Genomic DNA, 26,216 nt, shown 5'->3' on the forward strand with positions numbered 1-26,216 from the left:
CTATTGAGTGTTGTTCTTAGATCTACCAGGCAGCTGTTATCTTGAGTTAGGGAGCTGCTATCTGGTTACCTTCCCATTGTTCTGTTGTTAGTAGGGATGCACTGAATCCACCAAATCCTTCTCAAAAGATTCGGCCGAATATCGAACATATGCAAATTAGGGGTGGGCAGGGGAAACCATTTTTAGTTCCTTGTTTTGTGACAAAAAGTCATGATTTTCCTCCCTGTCCCTAATTTGCATATGCAAATTAGGTTTTGGATTCAGTTCGGCCTAGCAGAAGAATTCGGCAGGATCCGAATCCAGCTGAGAAAGGCCGAATCCCAAACCGCATCCTGGATTTAGTGCATCCCTAGTTGTTAGGCTGCTAGGGGGTGGGAATGGAGTGATAGTAATCAAATTTGCAGTACAGCAGTAAAGAGTGACTGAAGTTTATCAGAGCACAAGTCACATGACTTGGGGTAGCTGGGAAATTGACAATATGTCTAGCCCCATGTCAGATTTCAAAATTAAATATAAAAAAATCTGTTTGCTCTTTTGAGAAACAGATTTCAAAGCAGAATTCTGCTGGAGCAGCACTATTAACTGATGCTTTTTGGAAAAAAAATTAAAAATTTCCTATGACAGTATCCCTTTAAAGGAACAATAACACGCCACTACCATGCTGCTAATGGAATACCACAAGAAGCCGGACTGGCCTGTCAGAGCACCAGAACGTCTCCCGGTGGGGTTTAGTCTTTTTTTAACACCTCTTTGGGGTTTAGATTCCCAAAGGAATAAACAGCAGCAGGGAGAAAGGGCAAGTAGCTGGGTACCAGCTGCCAAGGGGTTAACAGGCCTGCCTGGCAAGCTCTGCCACTCACCCTAAGTTGAGCTGTTTGCAGTAACAAGAGTAGTCTCGCATCTTCCCCACTGCCCGAGGCGGCAGTCAAATCTGACATTTTCTTCTATCTGCGCTCACACTCACGGCAAGATTTAACATTCACAAGGGGGAGGCACAGACATACGGGACAGACAGGACATTTCTATTGGACTGCTGAGGTTTCATGTGTTAAATGCCTGACACACACGTGAACCCTCTGAATAGAATTAGGGATGCGCCAAATCCAGGATTCGGTTCGGGATTCGGCCTTTTTCAGCAGGATTCGGATTCGGCCGAATCCATCTGCCCAGCCAACCCGAATCCGAATCTTAATATTGGGGTTAATTATCCAGTGGGAAAGAGGTTTGATTTCTTTTACTAGTGCTGATTCCGCTTGGCCCTGGAACAAGACTTGTTATATAATCAGCCCTGGAAACTAAGGTGATCTGACAAAACTCTTGTGCTCTCCGCTAAACCGAAAACGAGTTTCCCGAGCTCCGCAGGTTCCATATTTGCAGCGCCATGTACCTTCCGTCCCGGGTTGAAAGTCCAAGGATAGAGCCCTAGGGACAGACTTTAACCTAATAAAGTTATTTTTGTTGTGCAAGAGCGCACACACACACACATATATACACACACACATATACACACACACATATATACACACACACATATATATACACACACATATATACACACACACATATATATACACACACATATATACACACACACATATATACACACACACATATATATACACACACACACACACACACACACATATATACACACACACATATACACACACACACATATATACACACACACATATATACACACACACATATATATACACACACACACACACACACACACACACACATATACACACACACATATATATATATTAGGGATGCACCGAATCCACTTTTTTGGATTCGGCCGAACCCCCGAATCCTTTGTGAAAGATTCGGCCGAATACCGAACCGAATCCGAACCCTAATTTGCATATGTAAATTAGGGGTGGGAAGGGGAAAACATTTTTTACTTCCTTGTTTTGTGACAAAAAGTCACGTGATTTCTCTCCCCACCCCTAATTTACATATGCAAATTAGGATTCGGTTCGGCCAGGCAGAAGGATTCGGCCGAATCCGAATCCTGCTTAAAAAGGCCGAATCCTGACCGAATCCCGAACCGAATCCTGGATTCGGTGCATCCCTAATATATATAAACACACACCTGTGCACAAGCCTAAGAACCCACGGCTGAAAACTGGGAAGATTTATATCCAAAGTTGCCGCCGTGTGTCTGATTTTATTTGGCATCGTCTTCTGATTTTCACACATTTCATAACTGTTAAAAGTCAATACGTGTCCATTAGAAAAATCACTTCCTGAGGAAAGAGCGGCCTATCAGCCTTGTTAACTCCCTAGACTGCAAGCTCTTCGGAACAAGTTTCCTTCCCTGCACCAAACTGATATTTCTCCAATTTCCAATTCGGAGGCCTGGGCCTCCATCAATGCAGATCCCTTTTTCTCAAATGCAGGACTCCTATTTGCCCCTCTCTAATGATGACTGGTCCATATGAAATATATATATATATTAGGGATGCACCGAATCCAGGATTCGGTTCGGGATTCGGCCTTTTTCAGCAGGATTCGGATTCGGCCGAATCCTTGTGCCTGGCCGAACCGAATCCGAATTTGCATATGCAAATTGTGGGGTGGGCGGGATTTCATGCGACTTTGTGTTACAAAACAAGAAAGCAAACCAATTTTTTTCCACTTTTTCCTTTCCCGCCCCTAATTTGCATATGCAAAGTAGGGTTCGGATTCGGTTCGGTATTCGGCGAATCTTCCAAGATGGATTTGGGGATTCGGCCGAATCCAAAATAGTGGATTCGGTGCATCCCTAATATATATATATATATATATATATATATATATATATATATATATATATATATATACAGTTAGAAGTCAGAAGAAAGTGGAATTTCATCTGACTTTCTATTTCTCCGCCGGTGCTTGATCCCGTGCAGATGGATTGGTTTCCCTGTATACACAAAGTACCGGCAGACAAAGGAAACTAAAGCCATAGGAGATCTTAGATTTCATTATACGGGTCTAATCTCTTATAGTATCTGTTACGGCACGTCAGCTTTCCGCCAGCTGCGAGGTATGGCAGTCGGGGAGCCTAATAACCCCATTAGGATATTGGAAAATGTACTCGGAGGGCTGTCCATCTGATCTCAGCAGGAGGTGACCCCACTTTGTGCCATTGCCCTCCCCGGGGCTTTGATGGAAACATGGCGAATATTCCCCGTTCCTCGGCTTGCGGTTGTTTCCTAATTTCGGATTCCAGGTTCCTGAGTCACATTTTATAGAGTAGTAAAATTGGGGCTATGAATGTCTTATCATCTGGATCAGCTGAGCCGCTGCTATGCAACATTTGTTCCTCCCACGGAGGTTCAAAAAGGCCTAATGCCCCGTTAAAGCCCCTCATGCATTTTATTGCATTCACTTTCCCTTTCCCCTATACACCAAAATCCAAACAGTGGGGCAGCCGACCCCTTATACACACAATAGACAGCTACCGACACACACAAAACTGGTGTTAATATTGAGGAAACTTTTATTGGGAAGCGGATTTTATTAAATAAAGACCCTTATACACACTACTTGTATCCGGGGTGGTCTATTCTAGCCAAGTGTAAATGCTCTAAACAAAAACATAAGGACTTTACTCTGTAAGTAGATAATCCAACATCTATACACACTGGGGGTTCACTCAAGATAGATGCTAAACTGAACCGACGCAGTTACCCACGACAACCAATCAGATCTCTTCTTTAATCTTGTAAACTGGACTAGTCTGATTAAAACTCACTGTGGATTGGTGGCTAGAGGTAACTGTACTGGCCCCGTTAAGCTCCCGTAACAGTATGTCAGCCCCGCTCAGGTTCGGACTGAGAATTAAAATAGGCCCTGGAATTTCAGGTACACAGAGGCCCATCAGCCCAAATAGAGGCCCAAACAGCTCCCACAGCCCACTAAATACTGACTTTCTATAGGACATTATAGCAGCCCCTCTGGCATTTGCCAGAACCCACAGATTGCCAGTCCGGGCCTGGCCCCGCTGGATTAATGAAACACTCTCTCAGCTGAAATAATGTCTCTCCAGCACCAGCAACAAAGAGACAATGTGCGGAGATCGTTTCTGTGACGAATGATCTTAACATCGACCCTTCAGCCTAGAGAACAATAAACCATTAATGAATGGAGAACGGCATCTACTGGATGAGAAGATAAGAAAAGCCACCCGTGAATATTAAGGTATCAGTCGGCAGAAAGTCATCACTTAGCACGGTCAGATCATATGATGGCTGAATATATATATATATATATAACCATTCATTTCGACCAACCCGACCACAATAAGCTATACCCTCATACTGTACTGTCTAAGGGAATCAATATGGCACCTCCTCCTCCCATATGTATAAATACAAATATACAGAGAAGGAATGTTCTGGGCACACAATAAGCTATACCCTCATACTGTACTGTCTAAGGGAATCAATATGGCACCTCCTCCCATATGTATAAATACAAATATACAGAGAAGGAATGTTCTGGGCACACAATAAGCTATACCCTCATACTGTACTGTCTAAGGGAATCAATATGGCACCTCCTCCTCCCATATGTATAAATACAAATATACAGAGAAGGAATGTTCTGGGCACACAATAAGCTATACCCTCATACTGTACTGTCTAAGGGAATCAATATGGCACCTCCTCCCATATGTATAAATACAAATATACAGAGAAGGAATGTTCTGGGCACACAATAAGCTATACCCTCATACTGTACTGTCTAAGGAATCAATATGGCACCTCCTCCCATATGTATAAATACAAATATACAGAGAAGGAATGTTCTGGGCACACAATAAGCTATACCCTCATACTGTACTGTCTAAGGGAATCAATATGGCACCTCCTCCTCCCATATGTATAAATACAAATATACAGAGAAGGAATGTTCTGGGCACACAATAAGCTATACCCTCATACTGTACTGTCTAAGGGAATCAATATGGCACCTCCTCCTCCCATATGTATAAATACAAATATACAGAGAAGGAATGTTCTGGGCACACAATAAGCTATACCCTCATACTGTACTGTCTAAGGGAATCAATATGGCACCTCCTCCTCCCATATGTATAAATACAAATATACAGAGAAGGAATGTTCTGGGCACACAATAAGCTATACCTCATACTGTACTGTCTAAGGGAATCAATATGGCACCTCCTCCTCCCATATGTATAAATACAAATATACAGAGAAGGAATGTTCTGGGCACACAATAAGCTATACCCTCATACTGTACTGTCTAAGGGAATCAATATGGCACCTCCTCCCATATGTATAAATACAAATATACAGAGAAGGAATGTTCTGGGCACACAATAAGCTATACCCTCATACTGTACTGTCTAAGGGAATCAATATGGCACCTCCTCCCATATGTATAAATACAAATATACAGAGAAGGAATGTTCTGGGCACACAATAAGCTATACCCTCATACTGTACTGTCTAAGGGAATCAATATGGCACCTCCTCCTCCCATATGTATAAATACAAATATACAGAGAAGGAATGTTCTGGGCACACAATAAGCTATACCCTCATACTGTACTGTCTAAGGGAATCAATATGGCACCTCCTCCTCCCATATGTATAAATACAAATATACAGAGAAGGAATGTTCTGGGCACACAATAAGCTATACCCTCATACTGTACTGTCTAAGGGAATCAATATGGCACCTCCTCCTCCCATATGTATAAATACAAATATACAGAGAAGGAATGTTCTGGGCACACAATAAGCTATACCTCATACTGTACTGTCTAAGGGAATCAATATGGCACCTCCTCCTCCCATATGTATAAATACAAATATACAGAGAAGGAATGTTCTGGGCACACAATAAGCTATACCCTCATACTGTACTGTCTAAGGGAATCAATATGGCACCTCCTCCCATATGTATAAATACAAATATACAGAGAAGGAATGTTCTGGGCACACAATAAGCTATACCCTCATACTGTACTGTCTAAGGGAATCAATATGGCACCTCCTCCCATATGTATAAATACAAATATACAGAGAAGGAATGTTCTGGGCACACAATAAGCTATACCCTCATACTGTACTGTCTAAGGGAATCAATATGGCACCTCCTCCTCCCATATGTATAAATACAAATATACAGAGAAGGAATGTTCTGGGCACACAATAAGCTATACCCTCATACTGTACTGTCTAAGAGAATCAATATGGCACCTCCTCCCATATGTATAAATACAAATATAAAGAGAAGGAATGTTCTGGGCACACATTAAGATATACCACGTTCTATTTGGTTTATTTAAAAGAAAATAAACAGAGGACATATTTTAACTATAACTTACAGCTAATAGCTTACACGTACCAAGCATGGCATTTTATTGAATTTTCAACGTTGCCTTGACATTTAACAGTACAAAATTATTCATCATCAGCCAACGGAATTTTTTTTTTTTAAAAAAACTGTGGATTTAGAATATTATTTTGTGTTAAAAATGTGCTGCACCCTTGACACCAAATGCCTATTGCAGATGTCAAATGTATCACTTATTTGTACCGAGGTAGTTGGAGGGGGGGGGTATAATGAAGCTTAGAGGGATAGAAATATGGATCAACTGCCCTTTCTGAAAGCGGAGAGGCGCGTCCCTTTGGGGTGTAGAGCTGGTTGCGCGGATCAGGAGGAGATGCCTGTGCCTGTTATTCCTGTCACTCAAGGCCTCCAGTAGAGAGGCTAAAAGGTGAAATTCGATTTAAACAACGTGAGAAGAAGCTCAGTTTTTAAGGGAAAGGATGATGATGATGGTGATAGATGCTTTGCCACCTGGGCAACAAGTTGCTCGGAATTTACAATGGTAAGTCCTTGGACTTGGGAACAGTTGACCAAAAACATGGCAGCCAAAATTTCCAGCCAATATCGCGTGACCCATGAGTGCTCCCAAGAGTCCATCTGATTGGCACCGGATTCTGTCACCCACCTGCCAAGCTGAAATTCCCAACTAAACAGCCCGGCTGCACCGGCAGCACCTAACTTGTTAGCCCCGGCTAGTCTGCTCCTTCAGCCATTGTCCTCCAGGAATTCAGTATGATAAGATTATACAGACCCCTGACACGCACACTGGGAAGAAGCTCGTCTGCCCCTTCTGTAAGGCCCCATCCATTGTCCGACGAACAATAGGAATCCCTTTAGCTCTTCACACTGGAACAGCATCCGCGTTAACATATGAATTGGTTTAATTGCTGAAGCTATCTAATCTATCCTTTAATCTGGGGCCTGCAGTATAGCTTCCTTCTCTCCAGACATGGGAATGCTCTGGGCACACAAGAAGCCATAGACTCATACTGTACTCTGCCTCTTACATGTATAACTACAAATATATAAAAAACCCATAAAGGGGGTCCCTCCTCTACCCAAAAATACAGAACAGGCATGGGATGTTGGCACGCAGGCCTCCAGTGGAATGGTTTGAATAAAATAAGTCTTGTATCCAACGTCTCTCTCTCTAATTACCATAACGGCTCTTTGTTCATTATGTTTATCTGCAGAAACATTTCAAATCTCAACAATTAGATTGTTGCCTAATGTTTCTTTAGAAAGGTATTCCGTGAAAGGGCCGCATGCTCTCGAGAACAATACCAGCGAGGCATGGAAATGAACGAAACATCATTGAGACGAGGGGGGGGGTTCCCACGTGGGGAGAGTTTTGTCATCCAATGTGACCCCCTATTTAATTTCGTGAGCCCGGAAAAGAATAGGAAGAAGGCTCAGGTGCTGTCTCCGGCTAAAATCTTATCGTGTGCCATTTAGGGCTGCACCAAATCAAGGATTCGGTTAGAGATTCAGCCTTTTTCAGCATTTGAAACCGAATCCAAATCCTAATTTGCATATGCAGATTTGAAGGAAAATAATGCGACTTTTCATCACCAAACAAGGAAGTACAAAAAAAGTTATCCGTTTTTTTTTCCTACCCCTAATTTGCATATGTAGATCAGGATTCAGATTTGGTTCGGTATTCGGCTGAATCTTTCACAAAGAATTCGGCCGATTCCAAAATAGTGAATTCGGTGCATCCCTAGTGCCATTGCCCTTAGAATCAGTGGCATTCGCCTGTCACCAACTGTGCCACCGGCCACTGACTTTAAGGGCAATGGCACACGGTAAGATTTTTCCCATGGTTTAACAAAGGACTTTTTAGGGGAATGAAGGATTGGACAGAGCCATGCCCAGGCTTTATCCATCCCTTCTCTGTATATAAAATTAAACGGCCTCTCTATTCAGCCGTAAAAAGACGCAAGTCTCACTGCACCTTTACTGTAATCATTTACTGAACATTAAGATAAAAGCACAATCAAAAAGAAGTTGCCCCCAGACTGTCGTAGAACATTCCCCGGGAGAAGGGGAGAGCGTAATCCTTGTTCCTCCCTTTACGGGTTCCCGCCGAGGAATTTATGTCTTTATTTGCCACCGTCGTGTAATTGAGTCAATTTCCATTGGAATCAACAGGAAGCCCACGGGAGCCAACGACTTACCCCACTTCCCCGATGAACAGTGCGAGGACTAAGCCGAGACAGCTCAACATCTGATTCTGTAGAACCACAGACATTACATTCTAACAGCTGCTCTGCCCTCCTGTATCACACACATTTACAGTAGGGGGTACATTATCCCTTATAATACATGAGTGATACTCAGAGTTCCCTGTATAACTCAGCCTGCAGCCTTGTGCCTTTATATGGTCACAGAACAACCCCTCAGTGACTTCTAATATCCTTATCATTTACAGTAGGGGGTACATTATCCCTTATAATACATGAGTGATACTCAGAGTTCCCTGTATAACTCAGCCTGCAGCCTTGTGCCTTTATATGGTCACAGAACAACGCCTCAGTGACTTCTAATATCCTTATCATTTACAGTAGGGGGTACATTATCCCTTATAATACATGAGTGATACTCAGAGTTCCCTGTATAACTCAGCCTGCAGCCTTGTGCCTTTATATGGTCACAGAACAACCCCTCAGTGACTTCTAATATCCTTATCATTTACAGTAGGGGGTACATTATCCCTTATAATACATGAGTGATACTCAGAGTTCCCTGTATAACTCAGCCTGCAGCCTTGTGCCTTTATATGGGCACAGAACAACCCCTCAGTGACTTCTTATATCCTTATCATTTACAGTAGGGGGTACATTACCCCTTATAATACATGAGTGATACTCAGAGTTCCCTGTATAACTCAGCCTGCAGCCTTGAGTCTTTATATGGTCACAGAACCCCTCAGTGACTTCTAATATCCTTATCATTTACAGTAGGGGGTACATTACCCCTTATAATACATGAGTGATACTCAGAGTTCCCTGTATAACTCAGCCTGCAGCCTTGTGTCTTTACATGGTCACAGAACAACCCCTCAGTGACTTCTAATATCCTTATCATTTACAGTAGGGGGTACATTATCCCTTATAATACATGAGTGATACTCAGAGTTCCCTGTATAACTCAGCCTGCAGCCTTGTGCCTTTATATGGTCACAGAACAACCCCTCAGTGACTTCTAATATCCTTATCATTTACAGTAGGGGGTACATTATCCCTTATAATACATGCGTGATACTCAGAGTTCCCTGTATAACTCAGCCTGCAGCCTTGTGTCTTTATATGGTCACAGAACCCCTCAGTGACTTCTAATATCCTTATCATTTACAGTAGGGGGTACATTATCCCTTATAATACATGAGTGATACTCAGAGTTCCCTGTATAACTCAGCCTGCAGCCTTGTGTCTTTATATGGTCACAGAACCCCTCAGTGACTTCTAATATCCTTATCATTTACAGTAGGGGGTACATTATCCCTCATAATACATGAGTGATACTCAGAGTTCCCTGTATAACTCAGCCTGCAGCCTTGTGTCTTTATATGGTCACAGAACCCCTCAGTGACTTCTAATATCCTTATAATTTACAGTAGGGGGTACATTATTCCTTATAATACATGAGGGATACTGAGAGTTCCCTGTAAAACTCAGCCTGCAGCCTTGTGCCTTTATATGGTCACAGAACAACCCCTCAGTGACTTCTAATATCCTTATCATTTACAGTAGGGGGTACATTATCTCTTATAATACATGAGTGATACTCAAGAGTTCCCCTCAGTAACTTCTAGTATCCATTCTGTCTTCAATTACAACTACAAAATGGGTCGTGATTTGACTGCAAGCTCTTAGGGTCAGTAATGAATTGCTTTCTATGCACAAATCTCTCACATTGATATATATATATATATATATATATATATATTGAATATTAACGTTGTCTGGCCGTGCCTAAATCAGCGTCGCACAGGTGGGACTATAAATGGGACTTGGAGCAGAAAAGAAGGATTTATTGAAATGTAAAAATTCCCCTTTGCTTGTTAAACATTGAGCACATGAACATTAAGCCCAAATCTCCTCCTGGGTCCAGTCACGGCTATTAGCAGCAATGTTCTTGTGAAGATGCTGGTGCTCAGACCCCTGTGGGGCAACAAATAGGAGCCGGTTATGGCAAAGAGACGCCCAATCAGAACATAGAGTTTGTCACAGCACAAGAAAATCCATGTTCCCCTCTCCTTAATGAAGTGATATGTAATAACGGCACCCCTCCCTGTGCCCACTGTCTCCAAAAATAATGGCAGCTGCCTCTCGCCATGCAAGTGGTTTATTTAACCCGAAAATGGCTCGTTTAAGCATTTCAGAGGTGCAGGTTGGCGGGTATGGGGCGTTTCTCAGCTGGCACAGACTCTACATGTGGCATGAGCCTTCAATCTAAAGGTGCCAGGAAAGTTGGCAGAAGCAGGTGGGAAAATGCTCTGCGTTTTTATTAGTCATTATCACACCACACCTTGTTTCTGCTCTCCAGCCGCACGCACGTCGGAGCTACTGAACCAGCCGGTCGTTGGCTGCAAAAGCCGCGTTGGCCAATATTGGCAGGAACAATGCCAGGCACGGAGCAATAGGACTGGCACAAAGACTTGTCAACTGGAAAAAGGGGCGTCACAACACTGAGCTTTGAGGTGCAACATAAATGCCCAAAACAAATCCCAGTATTTAGGGGAAATGTACCCTGGAGCTCCCTTAAGTAATATTGAGGTACAGAGAGAAAAAAAAAAAAGACTAAAGAAAATGAGAAATGACTAAAGAAGTGATCCCCATGCTGGGAATGTAGTTTTTTAAAACACACTTTATTTATTCAAACCTTAAAAGACACACACACACACACGTTTAAATAAGGCGAAAAGCATTCCAACTATTTGCATAAGAATGGGTTGGATCTATGTCCCATCTATCAGAGTATCCGGGTACTGAGGAGTCAGAAATGATTCCCAAACCACATGATACAGAAAGATTCTGCTGAACCCGACAAATACAGAGACAGCGGGCGGCTGCATTGAGGAACATTATTCACTTAAACAACACAAGAGCCTCTTGTGCTTAATGGTTTATATTCCCTTTAATAACCAGGCCCTTTAGCTGCCCTCCTCGTCTGAACTGTGCCCCATGACTCACGTCTGCTCCACCGTCTCGCTGCTGAACCAACCACATCCTACCGGAGGCCCATACCATTACAACTCTGCAAAACAGGAGATACATACGAAGGGCAGCCATGGGTTTCTATAAAGCGCCTCGTACGGGTTTATTTTTATCATACAATCCCAAGATAGTGGAGAAGATTCCATATGCCTCAAGACAAAACAAGACGGAAAGGAAAGCCGGTTGCTTCGAAACTGCCAGATGAATTGACTCATTCTGCTGCCGCACGCGTGGGTCTGTAGGGCCACAGGCTGCTCACTCTTAGCCAATCACGACGAATCTCCGCTTGACTTTAGCAATGATGTCCTTCAGCCGACTGGTCTTGTTGCTACGGGCAAGTGTTTTGACTGATATACCAGCTATAAAAAGCACAAAACATGTTCAACAGAACCCTCCTGGTATCCAGTCTACTTTCTGGTTGTCAGGCTGAAGAACTCTAGCAACCACATAGCCAAGTCAACAGCCATCTTTACTCAACTAGTAGACGTATATCATCTTCTGCAAATCAATATAAACTGGTATATTTACCCTTATCTTATTATATTCTGGTATCAAGAACCAGTTGCTTCCATCCGGAGCAAAAGTAATCAATAAATCTGGCAAATGGGAAATGATACCATCTTCTGCAATCCCTGAAATAAGGCCACCACGTGGACCTTACACAGCTGACTCTTTGAACACCTTCCAAGTCCATTCCTCAACTGATTAGACCTTCTAGAAATAGAATACAGCCCTGCTCATTGGTGCCAAGCTGTAGGCCCAGGAGGTGCCGAAACCTGTCCCGATTAACAATTGGAAGAGAGTGGACAGAGAAAAATCTCTACTAATTCTAATGTCTGGGTCAACTCCAAACGCAAATTATTCTACAGGAAATATCATGAAAAGGTTCCTCATTCTACATGTGAAGGTTATTTCATTGTGAGAGACACAAAAGCACTGCCCAACAATGGGAATGAAACCTCTAGAGATAAAGAAGAGAATATATAGATACACAGATATAGACAAGTACATGGGAAATGCAGTGCCAACCCCACAACTCCAGGCTCTTCCTCAAACAATGAAACCATTTGTTCCTGGAGACCACCAAGTGGTCCTTACACAGTTGACTCTTTCAACCCCTTCCGAGTCCATTTAGAGATATGAAAACCTCAACTGGTTAGACCTTCTCATTGGTGCCAAGCTCCAGTCCAAAGAGGGGCAGCAAACTGTCCCGACTAACAATTGGAAGAGAGTTTAGATAAATCTGGACAGAGGAAAAACTCTACTAATTCTAATGTCTGAGTCAACTCCAACGCAAAGTGTTCTACAGGAAATTCCATGAAAAGGTTCCTCACTCTACATGTGAAGGTTATTTCATTGTGGGAGACACAAAAGCACCAACCAACAATGGGAATGAAAACTCTGGAGATACAGAAGGGAATATATATATGTCTAGATATAGACAAGTACATGGGAAATGCAGAGCCAACCCCACAACTCCAGGCTCTTCCTCAGACAAGGAAGCCATTTGTTCTTGGAGACGTCTAGGGAAATGGAAGACCCTCTTCACCTTCTATTTACAAACGAGAAGAACTTTATAAGAGAACATTTTCTAATGGAAAAGAGGACAATTGTGATTTAGCACTTATACGGAAGATCTTAACGCTTGGATCTGCCCATCTTCTGTTCATTGAACCCTAGGCCCTTACATTTGTTGAAATAGACAAAACCATTCTGGTTGTTCGTACCAGACCCCCTGGAGCCCATGACCTCAGACACTATTATCCAACAAGGGTAGTCGTGTTTTTTCCATCTTGGTAACTCTACATATTTCATTCCATCTGAACCAAGACAAGAAGACTCCTTGCAGTTAGTGCCCAGTAGTGATGACCGTTTCAGGAAAAACTCAACCTGCCCCTAACTCGCAACACCAGCAAATGACCATAACCCACAAAAAGTTGCCACTGTAGGACCCACACCCAACCAATACCTGTGTTTTCTCCCTCTCTACACTACTTCTGTGTGCGCCTCTGGTTTCAAGAACAATGGAGGAGTATACTTCCCCAGTCTGACTTGCACCCAACCCTAACAATGGTTGGCCAAATATAAACCCAAATCCACCCAACCGGTGGTCAATCCTCAGGGCACCTCATGTTTCAGGTCAACCCAACATCACTAGTGCTCAAGTCAAAAATCAAGTCAAGGCAATGCCAACCACAGAGCTACCTATATTGACTTATACTGACCTCAGCCAATGAAAGATCTCCAGCGTGCAACCTCACAACTAGAGGCTCTCCCCTTAAACCTGTGCCATATCTTCCGCTTGTCCAATAACATTTTACAATAACTGTTTTCACCATTTATCTTAGAGCTTGGCTTGCGCAGGATTCTTGTTCTGCATATCTGGACTTGTAGCTACGAGAGATGCCATACTGCCTGCCTCAGCTAAAGGCCATCTGGAAACTCCAGAACATACACAGAAATATACATAATCTACCAACAAACGATAATCGCCAATATATTTATTTTGGCTTCAAATACCAATAACAAAAAAAACACTTTGCAATTAGAAACGTGCTCCCTGAATACAGAGCCGACTCGCTGCCCCCAGGGCTGTTCTGATCCTCTCAAAGTCTCCGCGTCACGGAACTGCATCTGTCAATCACTAACAAGGCTGTCCAGTTACTCGGTTCTGATCACGCGCAGATTCAAAAGTGCCCTCACCCCTCCCTCAGTACACGGTATATCCCTTTAAATGAAAAACCTCTCTTTTTTCTGTTCTCCGGAGTCACAAGACTCTGCTTTAACCACCAAAACCGCACCTCTTCCTGGTGACACAAAGACTCTGCATTTTGTGCCATTTACCCAGAAACTGCTCTGCAGCTCTACGAGTTTCACTGGCCCCAAGATGAGGGAGTGCACCCACTCCTGGAGGGCCCAAGTGAAGTTGGCTAAGAATGATGGGAAATGTAGTTTTAGAAGGGCCACAGTTTCAGTTGGCACAGGGCTGGTTTTACCCTCTTAATTCCACAATACCGGATCTCTCTTCCCCTTCCCACATTCAATCCTATCAGACAAATGCATCCTGCTGCACATGGGATTTGCACACTCGCTCACACTCCATAGCAACAGTGAGATTAATGCACTAACGCAGCAGAGCTGACAGCGAGGATTGAAATTGCGTTGGCATTTCCTGTAGAATCTAATGAGGACGGGGGGGGGAAGAGCCTTCACATAAAGCCAAAGAGTCCGCTCACTCTTCAGGGTTATAGACTATATACAGTAACTATACAGAGCTCAGTGACAAGTGGTTCTGCAGCAGCCGACATACAGCCTGCTATGTGCAATCAGTGCCAGTGTGAGTGGCATAAACCACTCGCTGTTCCAGCAATGCGGAGGTTAACCTCTTCCATGCAGCTGATGCGAGTCCCCCCCCCAGAGGGTTAAGCCAATCTCACTGTGTCCGTCCATTCACAACTACTGCAACTGCTAAACCTGCTCCCCAGGCCTACGCTGAGCTCTGATTGGATGACAGTGAGAGCTGGAAGCCGGTTAAAGGAGAATTCCACCCAAAAACTATTTATTCCCTTATGAAAGTCAATATCATTCTAATCAACTTCCCAATATCCATTCATTCCTCATTCTCACTGGTTTTATAGTTCTGTGTAACTGTCATTGTGTCTGTCCCTTTCTCTTCTCTGCACTGCTGCTTCTGACTCCTGATACAACTTCCCAATATCCATTCATTCCTCATTCTCACTGGGTTTATAGTTCTGTGTAACTGTCATTGTGTCTGTCCCTTTCTCTGCACTGCTGCCTCTGACTCCTGATACAACTTCCCAATATCCATTCATTCCTCATTGTCACTGGGGTTATAGTTCTGTGTAACTGTCATTGTGTCTGTCCCTTTCTCTGCACTGCTGCCTCTGACTCCTGATACAACTTCCCAATATCCATTCATTCCTCATTCTCACTGGGTTTATAGTTCTGTGTAACTGTCATTGTGTCTGTCCCTTTCTCTGCACTGCTGCCTCTGACTCCTGATACAACTTCCCAATATCCATTCATTCCTCATTCTCACTGGGTTTATAGTTCTGTGTAACTGTCATTGTGTCTGTCCCTTTCTCTTCTCTGCACTGCTGCCTCTGACTCCTGATACAACTTTCCAATATCCCTTCATTCCTCATTCTCACTAGTTATGTGGAATTGTCACTATCTTATGTTTATATTCTCTTGAAACAATGTAGCAGAAGGCAGCAGATTCCCTGACCTGGAGGGGAACTCATTTCTGCTACATTGTTTCATAGGTCAAAACAGACAGTGAGAGGATAGATGCTGCTTCCAATACAGTTGCATTGCGGTGCACTAAGATAGTAAAGTTGGGAGGGGGCCTGATCTGGGACACCAAACTCCTGTGGCCCGTTGCTATTAAATATTATTAAATATTACTTTATCAGGGCCCTGCTGGGTGCAACAAATGAATCCTATAGAGAAAGGCTCCTCAGACACCTCTTGCTATAGCTCAGCTCAGTATCGGGGGCCGGCACTCAGACAGTTATCAGCAGAATCACTGCACAACAAGTTGCTCATGGACTTTACACCCTGGAATATTCACCTCCCTCCTGTCCCTGCCCTGTGCCCGACGAGCTTCAAGTTGGCATATACACTGCCCTATCCAGTAGCCACACTGATACCCGAATCTGATGTCACAATTAAGCTGCAACATGTGTGGCCCTTGAGGGTGCAGCGTCCTTAACGTGACGCAGAGATCAGGGGGATCTGTTTGCAATTAATTTACAAAATCCAAAGGGAGCTGATTGTGCCTGGCATCTCCAATGCCCATTGCCCTTCATTATAACAAGTATCCGCTCACAATCCTCCCGTTCCCATGAGACAGTCTCATTAGCACAAAGGTACCCGGCCCAAAGTTGCCCCAATGTTTTTTTCTCGTACGTCATTTGGGTGCCGGGCAAAACACTTGAGAGACAAGAGGTTCTCAGGGAGAAGAGAAGTCTGGTGGGAAAGGGCATCAGCCGTGGGAATCAGATGTGCCAACCAGCAGAGAACTGCATCCTGGGACATGGACCCCTCACACTGCAACTTCATAGGCACCCGACTAATTGGGAAGGAATTCAGCTTTTGTTTATTTCATTTTCTGGTGCAGTAGATTGAGCCGGGGCAAAGTCTGTGCCTTTGGCGTTACCCATCACTGAATAGAATAAAAAAAGGGACGGGGACAGACATATATATGCAGAAACAGGTGTGATCACCCAGTGTGGCTTATCCCATAGACATCCCAGTGTTGTATCAGCATGCAGTTACATTGTGACGTCAGCAGTCAGGCCGAAGTCACACGGGGCATCTTCCTGCCAACGAAGAAGCACCATGAAACCACCAACCCTCTGATCAGAATGACACCAGCCCAAAAAAGTGCCAGTGATTTACAGTTCTCAGCCCTGAGCTTGGGCATGTGTGTGTGTATGGGATCTGTTAACCAGACAGCTCAGAATTACAGGAATAATAAATAATCAGATATTATTTCCCTTTTCTCCTTAATAATAAAACAGTCGCTTGTACTTGATCCCAACTCAGATATAATTAATCCTTATTGGAAGCAAAACCAGCCTATTGGCTTTATTTAATGTTTATATGACTTTCTAGTAGAATTAAGGTATGAAGATCCTAAATACAGAAAGACTTGCTATCTGGAAAACTCCAGGTCCACAGAATTCTGGATAACAGGTCCCATGCCTGTATTAATAGAACAGTACCTTGTACTTGATCCCAACTCAGATATAATTAATCCTTATTGGAGGCAAAACCAGCCTACTGGGTTTATTTCATGTTTATATGATTTTCTAGTAGACTTAAGGTATGAAGATCCAAATTATGGAGAGATCCGTTATCCAGAAAACCCCAGGTCCAGAGCATTCTGTATAACAGGCCTCATACCTGTATGTGTATATATATATATATATATATATTTATACTGTATATATAATATAAAACTGTTGGTCACAGTCTGGTTTGTTATCCTTGAGAAACAGCACAGTTGGTGTTCGAAACATCTGATTTTTTTCAATAAATCTTGATTTTTTTTCACAAGTATTATTCCCGTTGAGTGCGGTACTTTAAAAACAGAAATCAGTGCAGCCTGCAGCATGCATGAACTGAATAAAATACTAAAAAATGAGTTTTCCGTCTCCATTGCCGGTCCCATGGTTATCAGAGGGCACTAGATGGGCATTTATAGGGGTGATCGTGGTTCTGCTCCCCAGGGTCACAGAACAGACGGGATTATGGGTACTTGTCCCAAATGCTTGCAATCAGAAGCAGGAGAGGGTGCTGGTGACGGGCACAGGAAAGTGTTCGGCGAGACGAATAAAATCAGTGAAGTTTGTCCAACGCAGAGGGCCATGTCTACTAAGGGTTGCACGTACCCCCGTAGCCTCTGATTAAGTGCAAGTCCCAGGACGGACAATGAAGCATGCTGGGAACTGTAGTGCAACAACTCTAACAATGGTCTCAGCTTTGTGATGCCAGAAAAGGGGTTAAGCGACATTCACGGGATAAAATAGGAGACAGTCTATACGTCCCGGGATCAGTCATATGTGACAGGGCAGGACCCCCCCAACTTACACTTGAGCCAAATAACTTTTGTACCTGCAGGAATGAACTACAAGTCCCATGATGCCCTGCAGCCCCTGAGTTGTGGAGGAAGGAGTGTGACAGTGACCCCAATAACTTGTAGCCACGTTCTGGTGCCCAGTGACTGCTGGGGGTGAGGGGGGCTGGGAGTGAATGTTGGGGGTCAGTGAGAGTAATAAGAGACCAGTACTCACCCAGTGGCAGGAAATGTTTGGTGTCCATGGCTGCTGAACTCATGCCCAGAGACTGCTCATCTCAATCAATCCCACAGCGAGGGGTCGGCCAGGAGAGCGGGGGTCGGCCAGGGAGTGGGGAATCCACGGGCCCCGGGGACAGTAGGATCCAGCAGGGTCGGGGGCCCAGGCGGAGGACTTGCTGCAAACTCACCAACAATGTAAGGAAAGTATTTGTCCTGCCTCCCGCTCCAACTCCTCGGGCTGCAGAGCAACGGGGCCCCGCCGAGGGGAGAAGCGACGGCCGAACCAATGACACAGCTCAGAGGGGGAGAAAAGACTGCGCGGCCGCCCCCTACAGGCGGGACTTGGAAATGCGCCTCTTCCGAAATGATGCGCGAAATCACTCGCCCTGGCGCATTGTCGCACTAATGCCATTCATTATAATGCTGCTCCAGTGTCACAGCAATTTTTACTCACCCAAAAACTGCACGGCATTCACACACATAATACTGCATTCACAGCTGCAGAGCAGGGCACTCATTTTTTTATTATTATTATCATAAATATGATTATGTATTTATATAGTGCCACAGCCTTTAACTGAAGCACAATTAGGCACAGTCACTGGCAGACAAACTATATTATTCACCTCTCAATGGTACATTATGGGATTCACTACAGCTCAGTGTGAGCCATTCATTATATAGACCATAAATCACTCCCTATTGTAAATTATAAGGATATTATAAGTCAACGAGGAGTTTCATGTCCATATAAAAACATAAAAACATAAGGCCGAGGACATGGAAATATCCTCATATTTTGCAACTGGGGGAACATTATTTATTATAATACACAAGTTTCAGTGAGTCATGTGACAGAAATGACATCAGAACTCACCGTTTATAACTGATGACATCAGAACTCACCGTTTATAAGAATATAATTTACAAGATATTCCTGGCTTTTGTGTATTAAAAGGATATTATGTCACCGAGAAGTTCCATGAACCTACGAGTACAAGTGCTTTTATACAGGTCATGGAACTCCGAAGTTACTCATAATATTCTCATATTTTCCAACAAGGGCTACTTTATTTATTATAATACACAAGTTTCAGTGAGTCATGTGACAGAAATGACATCACTACTCACCGTTTATAACTGATGACATCACTACTCACCATTTCTAACTGATGACATCACTAGTCGCAGTTTATAAGGATATCATTTAACCTTTACACTGCCAAACTGTATATACAATTTGCCCCCTCCACTGGCAGAATAAAGATACCACCCCCCAACCAGGCAGCTCTTTCCCTCTGCTCATTCCCCAGTTTAAAGTATCAGAGCCGGATCCCTTTCTACCTGTGGCTTCTGCAGCTGCTCTGAACTACAACTCCCAGCATCAGGGATGTCAGGTCTCATGTTCAAAACCAGCTAAAGTCGGCTACAAAACCAGCCAATAGGCACTTATACCCCATAAGGCCTAATACATAAATAATTTCAATAAATATTGGGGAAACTGCTCAACCTCGTGGCATTTTGGCGGCCAGCAGATTTTTGCCCCAAAAATTCTTTGAAATTGAGGAAAGTCACCGGAAGATGCGAAAATGTTTAAGAATGACGGGAGACTGGGATGCAGAGCCCAAAATCTGGTAACTCCCGGCTTCTACACAAGTCAGGCCCATTGCATGCTGGGTATTGTAATCTCACATTAAACTTGGCAGTTGGCAAATTGTTAATAAAAAAAGCTACATTACCCAACATGCATTGGGAGACGCAGGCTTGGCACATTAGAGCAAGAAAGTACAAACCAGCCAAAGGCCCCAAAAGTAGCCCAAATCTGTACCTTGGCTAGTTTGTACTTTCAAAACCCGACTGGCCTTTAAATTAGTATCCCAATTTGGCTGAGAAACCGCCAACCAGCAACCCTTACCCAGCATGCCCCAGGAGCTGTGTGGTTCATAAGAGCTGGATAGGAAGGAGGTGGGCTGGCAGCCATTAAACAGAATCGAAAAAAGGATGAGCTGCACCTTGGGACTGCTAGGGACAAAGGGGAAGTAGAACCAAACCAGAGTTGGGCCCCAGACCGAGGTGCAAGCTCAACAGACCAGCATAAGGGAAATAGGACTGCAATTCAGTTCAATAGAAGCCCCACTAAAGGATGCAGCAATGGCCAAGCCACTGCCATTACCTCCCTAACTCCCTGGCACAGACTTTTCCCCTCAACTGCCTGGCAAAGTACTTTCTCTCCCGCAACTGCCTGGCAAAGAACTCTCTCATCTTCAACTGCCTGGCAAAGGACTCTCTCATCTTCAACTGCCTGGCAAAGGACTCTCTCTCCTATCCCCCCTATCACCCCGCCACTGCCTCCCTACCAACTCTTCCTCACTTAGTGACAAGCGCCCCCCATTGGGGATTTCGTATGTAAAAATGCTAGAATGCCATGTTGGAATCCTTTTTTCTATTACTTACCCTTTAATTTAGACCCTCTGCTATTTATCAGCCATTCAAACTGCCACCTGTTGCTAGGGAAAATGGGATGCCAAGAACCAGAGACCAACTGCAATTTATCACGTATACAGTATGTTAATTTAAAGGAGAACTAACCCTTCTTATATCAATATAAACATTGGGGAATTTAAGATGGTATAAATGGAGCCAAGAGGCTGAACCTGACGGACAGGAGTCTGCTTCAACCTCAACTATTATATAGTGACCCTTTAATTGCATCACAAACACCAGCATAATGAATGAAGGTGCAGTTGCCAATAGCAACCAAACAGCAATTCATATTGATTGGGCATCTAGAAGTTAGAAACTTTAAGCAAAGCCTGACCAGTGGCTTTACTACCCCCCACCCCAAAAAAGAATAACCTCCTGGCATCACATGGAATATCTGAACATTTAAACATAAAACAGATTTATTGCTTCCACAATGTAATATTCCTTTAACTTATTGTAATAGATATGGATTTAAACATAAAACAGATGTATGGAGTCAGAACAGCAATGCTGGGGCTTTCCCCCTGTAATCTGAACCTGTTCTTCAGAGCGAGGAATGTACATTGAATTTAACAGGATTTTTTTTTCCAGAGGCAGATTAAGTTCAGATTTAGGTTACAAACTTCATAAGCGCTTTCAGCTTGTAACTGGACATTGTTCCTAAATAAAATCCTGGTCCAGGGGCTGTTCCTGCTGAATTGTGCTTAGTACAGGGAATACCTATGCTGCCATAGTTTTATGGGATCTCTCTGTACAGACTATGAGCAAACTTAGGGACTGCTCCTGCTGAATTGTGCTTAGTACAGGGAATACCTATGCTGCCATAGTTTTATGGGATCTCTCTGTACAGACTATGAGCAAACTTAGGGACTGTTCCTGCTGAATTGTGCTTAGTACAGGGGAATACCTATGCTGCCATAGTTTTATGGGATCTCTCTGTACAGACTATGAGCAAACTTAGGGGACTGTTCCTGCTGAATTGTGCTTAGTACAGGAGAATACCTATGCTGCCATAGTTTTATGGGATCTCTCTCTGTACAGACTATGAGCAAACTTAGGGACTGTTCCTGCTGAATTGTGCTTAGTACAGGGAATACCTATTGTGCCATAGTTTTATGGGATCTCTCTGTACAGACTATGAGCAAACTTAGGGGGCTGTTCCTGCTGAATTGTGCTTAGTACAGGGAATACCTATGCTGCCATAGTTTTATAGTTCCTAGAGGCTAACTGGCTTTTGTTCCTGCTAAACTTTAGTCACACTCATGTATGTGGCCAGTAGGCACACGTGTGTATTTCTGGTTCGGGGACAGCGGGTTGTTTAATGTACAATCACAGAGTGTTTATGAAATGCGCCACTTTTGTTACTTGTGAGTCCCTCGCCCAGCGGCCGAACATCTCATTCCATAACAGTGTGTGTTGTATAAATAAGTCTGTGTACATATAAAGTGCATTAGTAACGTGTTACGTGTAACGTGTGCCTCTCTAGCCTCTGTCAATACTGATCTGTGCTCAGACTTTTATACCCCAATTACTGACGGCACTGGGTACAGAGGGCACTTAGTTCTAACTAGGGTTGCCACTGGCCGGTATTTTACTGGCCTGGCCATTAAACATGATGCTTGATCCCAATAATATTAATAGGTAAAAGAGAAGAGAAATACATAGGAAGGCCGGTATTTATTTCCAGTAAAGGTGACAACCCTAGTTCTACCCAGGAGGCAGATTCACAGGGGACTATATTTAGAGTGGGCACAGTTACACAACACTCGCCAGCCACCCTTCCCTTCTACTACCCTTCTACTCTTCTTAGGGAAGAGTCTTGGTATTTGTATCTGTAACCATGGGGGGTTATTGTTTCACTTAACTAAGGGGGAAGTAAACTCGAATTAAGAATGTCTGACACAAAGAACTTAATCAGTATAGACCTTTGATACATTTCAAAAGAGAAAACAATTCTCATCACACTGCTCCAAAAACCTACCCAAGACAGGAATAATAACTCTCGCTATTTACTTACTAGTAACCGCAGATGGAGCCTGTCCAGACAGAGGGGAAGGTGAGGGGCACATACAGAATGAGGAACCACAGATGGACCTGCCCAGACAGAGGGGAAGGTGAGGGGCACATACAGAATGAGGAAGCACAGATGGACCTGCCCAGACAGAGGGGAAGGTGAGGGGCACATACAGAATGAGGAACCAGAGATGGAGCCTGTCCAGACAGAGGGGAAGATGAGGGGTACATACAGAATGAGGAACCACAGATGGAGCGTGTCCAGACAGAGGGGAAGGTGAGGGGTACATACAGAATGAGGAACCACAGATGGAGCCTGTCCAGACAGAGGGGAAGGTGAGGGGCACATACAGAATGAGGAACCACAGATGGAGCCTGTCCAGACAGAGGGGAAGGTGAGGGGCACATACAGAATAAGGAACCACAGATGGACCCTGTACAGACAGAGGGGAAGGTGAAGGGTACATACAGAATGAGGAACCACAGATGGACCCTGTCCAGACAGAGGGCAAGGTGAGGGGCACATACAGAATGAGGAACCACAGATGGACCTGCCCAGACAGAGAGGAAGGTGAGGGGCACATACAGAATGAGGAACCACAGATGGAGCCTGCCCAGACAGAGGGGAAGGTGAGGGGCACATACAGAATCAGGAACCACAGATGGAGCCTGCCCAGACAGAGGGGAAAGTGAGGGGCACATACAGAATGAGGAACCACAGATGGAACCTGCCCAGACAGAGAGGAAGGTGAGGGGTATATACAGAATGAGGAACCACAGATGGACCCTGCCCAGACAGAGGGGAAGGTGAGGGGCACATACAGAATGAGGAACCACAGATGGAACCTGCCCAGACAGAGAGGAAGGTGAGGGGTACATACAGAATGAGGAACCACAGATGGAACCTGCCCAGACAGAGGGGAAGGTGAGGGGTACATACAGAATGAGGAACCACAGATAGACCTGCCCAGACAGAGGGGAAGGTGAGGGGCACATACAGAATGAGGAACCACAGATGGAACCTGCCCAGACAGAGAGGAAGGTGAGGGGTACATACAGAATGAGGAACCACAGATGGAACCTGCCCAGACAGAGGGGAAGGTGAGGGGTACATACAGAATGAGGAACCACAGATAGACCTGCCCAGACAGAGGGGAAGGTGAGGGGCACATACAGAATGAGGAACCACAGATGGAGCCTGTCCAGACAGAGGGGAAGGTGAGGGGCACATACAGAATGAGGAACCACAGATGGACCTGCCCAGACAGAGGGGAAAGTGAGGGATACATACAGAATGAGGAACCACAGATGGAACCTGCCCAGACAGAGGGGAGTTCTAGGGGAAAAACATGGCGTCTCCCATACAAACGCAGACAGTATGCAGCAGTAGCAGCAGTAGCCTCACATGACACTATTTAAGGAGAACAAATGAAAAGTAAATATTACAGATACATTGTGTGTATTTTCCTATTAAACATGCCCTGACAGGTGCTGGGATGTTGTTTGGTAAAGAAGAGATGGTTTAATAGGGACACAGATATAGCAGTTTTTAGATGGAGGGATTACTTAAAGGGGAACTCCACCCAGCAACTGTTTTTTGCCTTATGAAATTGAATGTCATTCTAAGCAACTTCCCAATAACCATTCATTGCTCACTGGGGCGTGCATTGCATTGCTTTGTCTGTCTGTTTATATTCAATGCACTGCTGGTTCTTACTCCTGAAACAATGTAGGTGGAGTTTCTGTTTGTTTTAATCAGAGAAAAAGTAAAAGGCTGATCACTGGAGCAATAGGATCCAAGAACATTGTCGTTCGAGTTAAAAGGGTGAATAGGAAATCAACCCCCCCTCTCGGGGGTGGGGGGGGTGTGAAAAGCCCATATGTCTTGAGTGACAGCTCTACCTGCCATTACTCTCATTACAGGCCCCATTAGTGGCAGATCAGGGCAGTAATTGAGCAAGCTAGTGTATGTCTGCTCATGTACAGCAGCTCCATGCACTGGCCATAGCGCAAACAATTCTTAGCACTTCTTAGTTCCCCTTTAAAGTGAATTGCACCCATTTCTAACTTTGCCTGCTATATAAACTCCAGCCAGGGTGCTATGATTGGTGGGGCCTCATTTATTCCTTCTGGGGCGCCCACACACCTCCCAGTACAGGAGAGGGATGGGAACTGGATGAACGAGTTTGACTAAATCAGAAACTGGCGGCAAGTGGGGTAGAATTAAGAGGCAACTCGGCCAAATTGTTTAATTTGAGCAACTTGACTGATATCCAACTAGAATCCCTGCCACCCCCAAAAATATTGTAGATAACTGTAAGGGGCAATGAGAGGAGGGATCCGTCAAATGGAATGAGGGTCACGGAATTGGGACCTCCCAAATCACTGGCACTTCCGGTGGAGAAGAAGAGCTTAGCTGGTTAGTCCCTCAGACCCGATTCCCTAATAATCTTCCCTTAATAAAGTGCGCTTCCCAAGCTCCCAAGGGACGTGTCTGAGCTTGAAGCCTCTCACTGGTTATAGAGAAAGCTTTGCTGAACCCCCTTAATCCAGGGAGTGGAGCCTTAGCATCCAGTGACACCCCAGAACGCTGGGGAACGTTGGTGTAATGGCTCCAGGGTGAGCGAGGGTGAAAATATAAAAATATCAGCCTTAAAATTAATTTTACATAGAAGATTTATATGTACCCGTTGTTTACTCTAGTGGTGTTCCAGATGGTGAGGCAGTGTGTTCCCTATTGGAGGTTTAATCTTGTGCTACTGGCCTAAAACTCAACTATGGCCCATACCCTTGGGTATATGTTGGGGATCAGGCTCACAGTCGGGGGTCCAATTCATCCCACAGGGGTTCCGTTGGGTTGACGGCTCCATGAGGTTCTTCTCATCTCAGCAAACCCATTCTGTATACCTCCCGACATGTTGGAAATAAAAAGAGGGACAAAAAGTTGCCTCAATTTTTTAACCATGCCCATTTTTGTGGCCACACCCCCTAATTACCATGTTTCTTTTACAAAATTTGTCAGGTTATGAAACTTTGAACATATTTCTGTGTTTTTTTTCAGTTGTTACAGTTTTGCTAATGAAGGTGAATTGCCCTTTAAGCTGTGAGTCTGACTTCTCCCAAGGGACCTGTTATCTTATATTGTTACAATTACTTATTTGCTTATCTAGAAATTGTTACAAAAGTATCTTATCTGCAGTTGTGGTTGTTCTGAGCTCTCTGCCAAAAGCCAATTAAGTTAGAAACTTTGTTTTTCTGGCTGTTCCGTGCAGAGAAAAGCTGGGCTTTCCAGTACAAACGAGGGACTGGGA

General features: G+C 44.1%; 1 protein-coding gene across 3 annotated transcripts in view; it reads right to left on the minus strand.

Moving 5' to 3' along the window:
* rxra.L (retinoid X receptor alpha L homeolog) overlaps positions 1-18,699 on the minus strand; it is a 112,722-nt gene extending 94,023 nt beyond the window's left edge. The window contains exon 1 of one of the 3 annotated variants that reach the window (XM_018229492.2): positions 18,404-18,699. In XM_018229492.2, coding sequence (XP_018084981.1) covers positions 18,404-18,446 — 43 coding nt within the window. In that variant the 5' untranslated portion in view covers positions 18,447-18,699. The remainder of the gene's footprint in view (positions 1-18,403) is intronic. The other 2 variants (XM_018229494.2, XM_018229493.2) reach the window with 2 other exon arrangements.
* Between the last annotated feature and the right edge of the window lie 7,517 nt (positions 18,700-26,216).

The sequence above is a fragment of the Xenopus laevis genome, chromosome 8L (genome assembly GCF_017654675.1).
Source record: "Xenopus laevis strain J_2021 chromosome 8L, Xenopus_laevis_v10.1, whole genome shotgun sequence".
Taxonomy (NCBI): Eukaryota; Metazoa; Chordata; class Amphibia; order Anura; family Pipidae; genus Xenopus; species Xenopus laevis.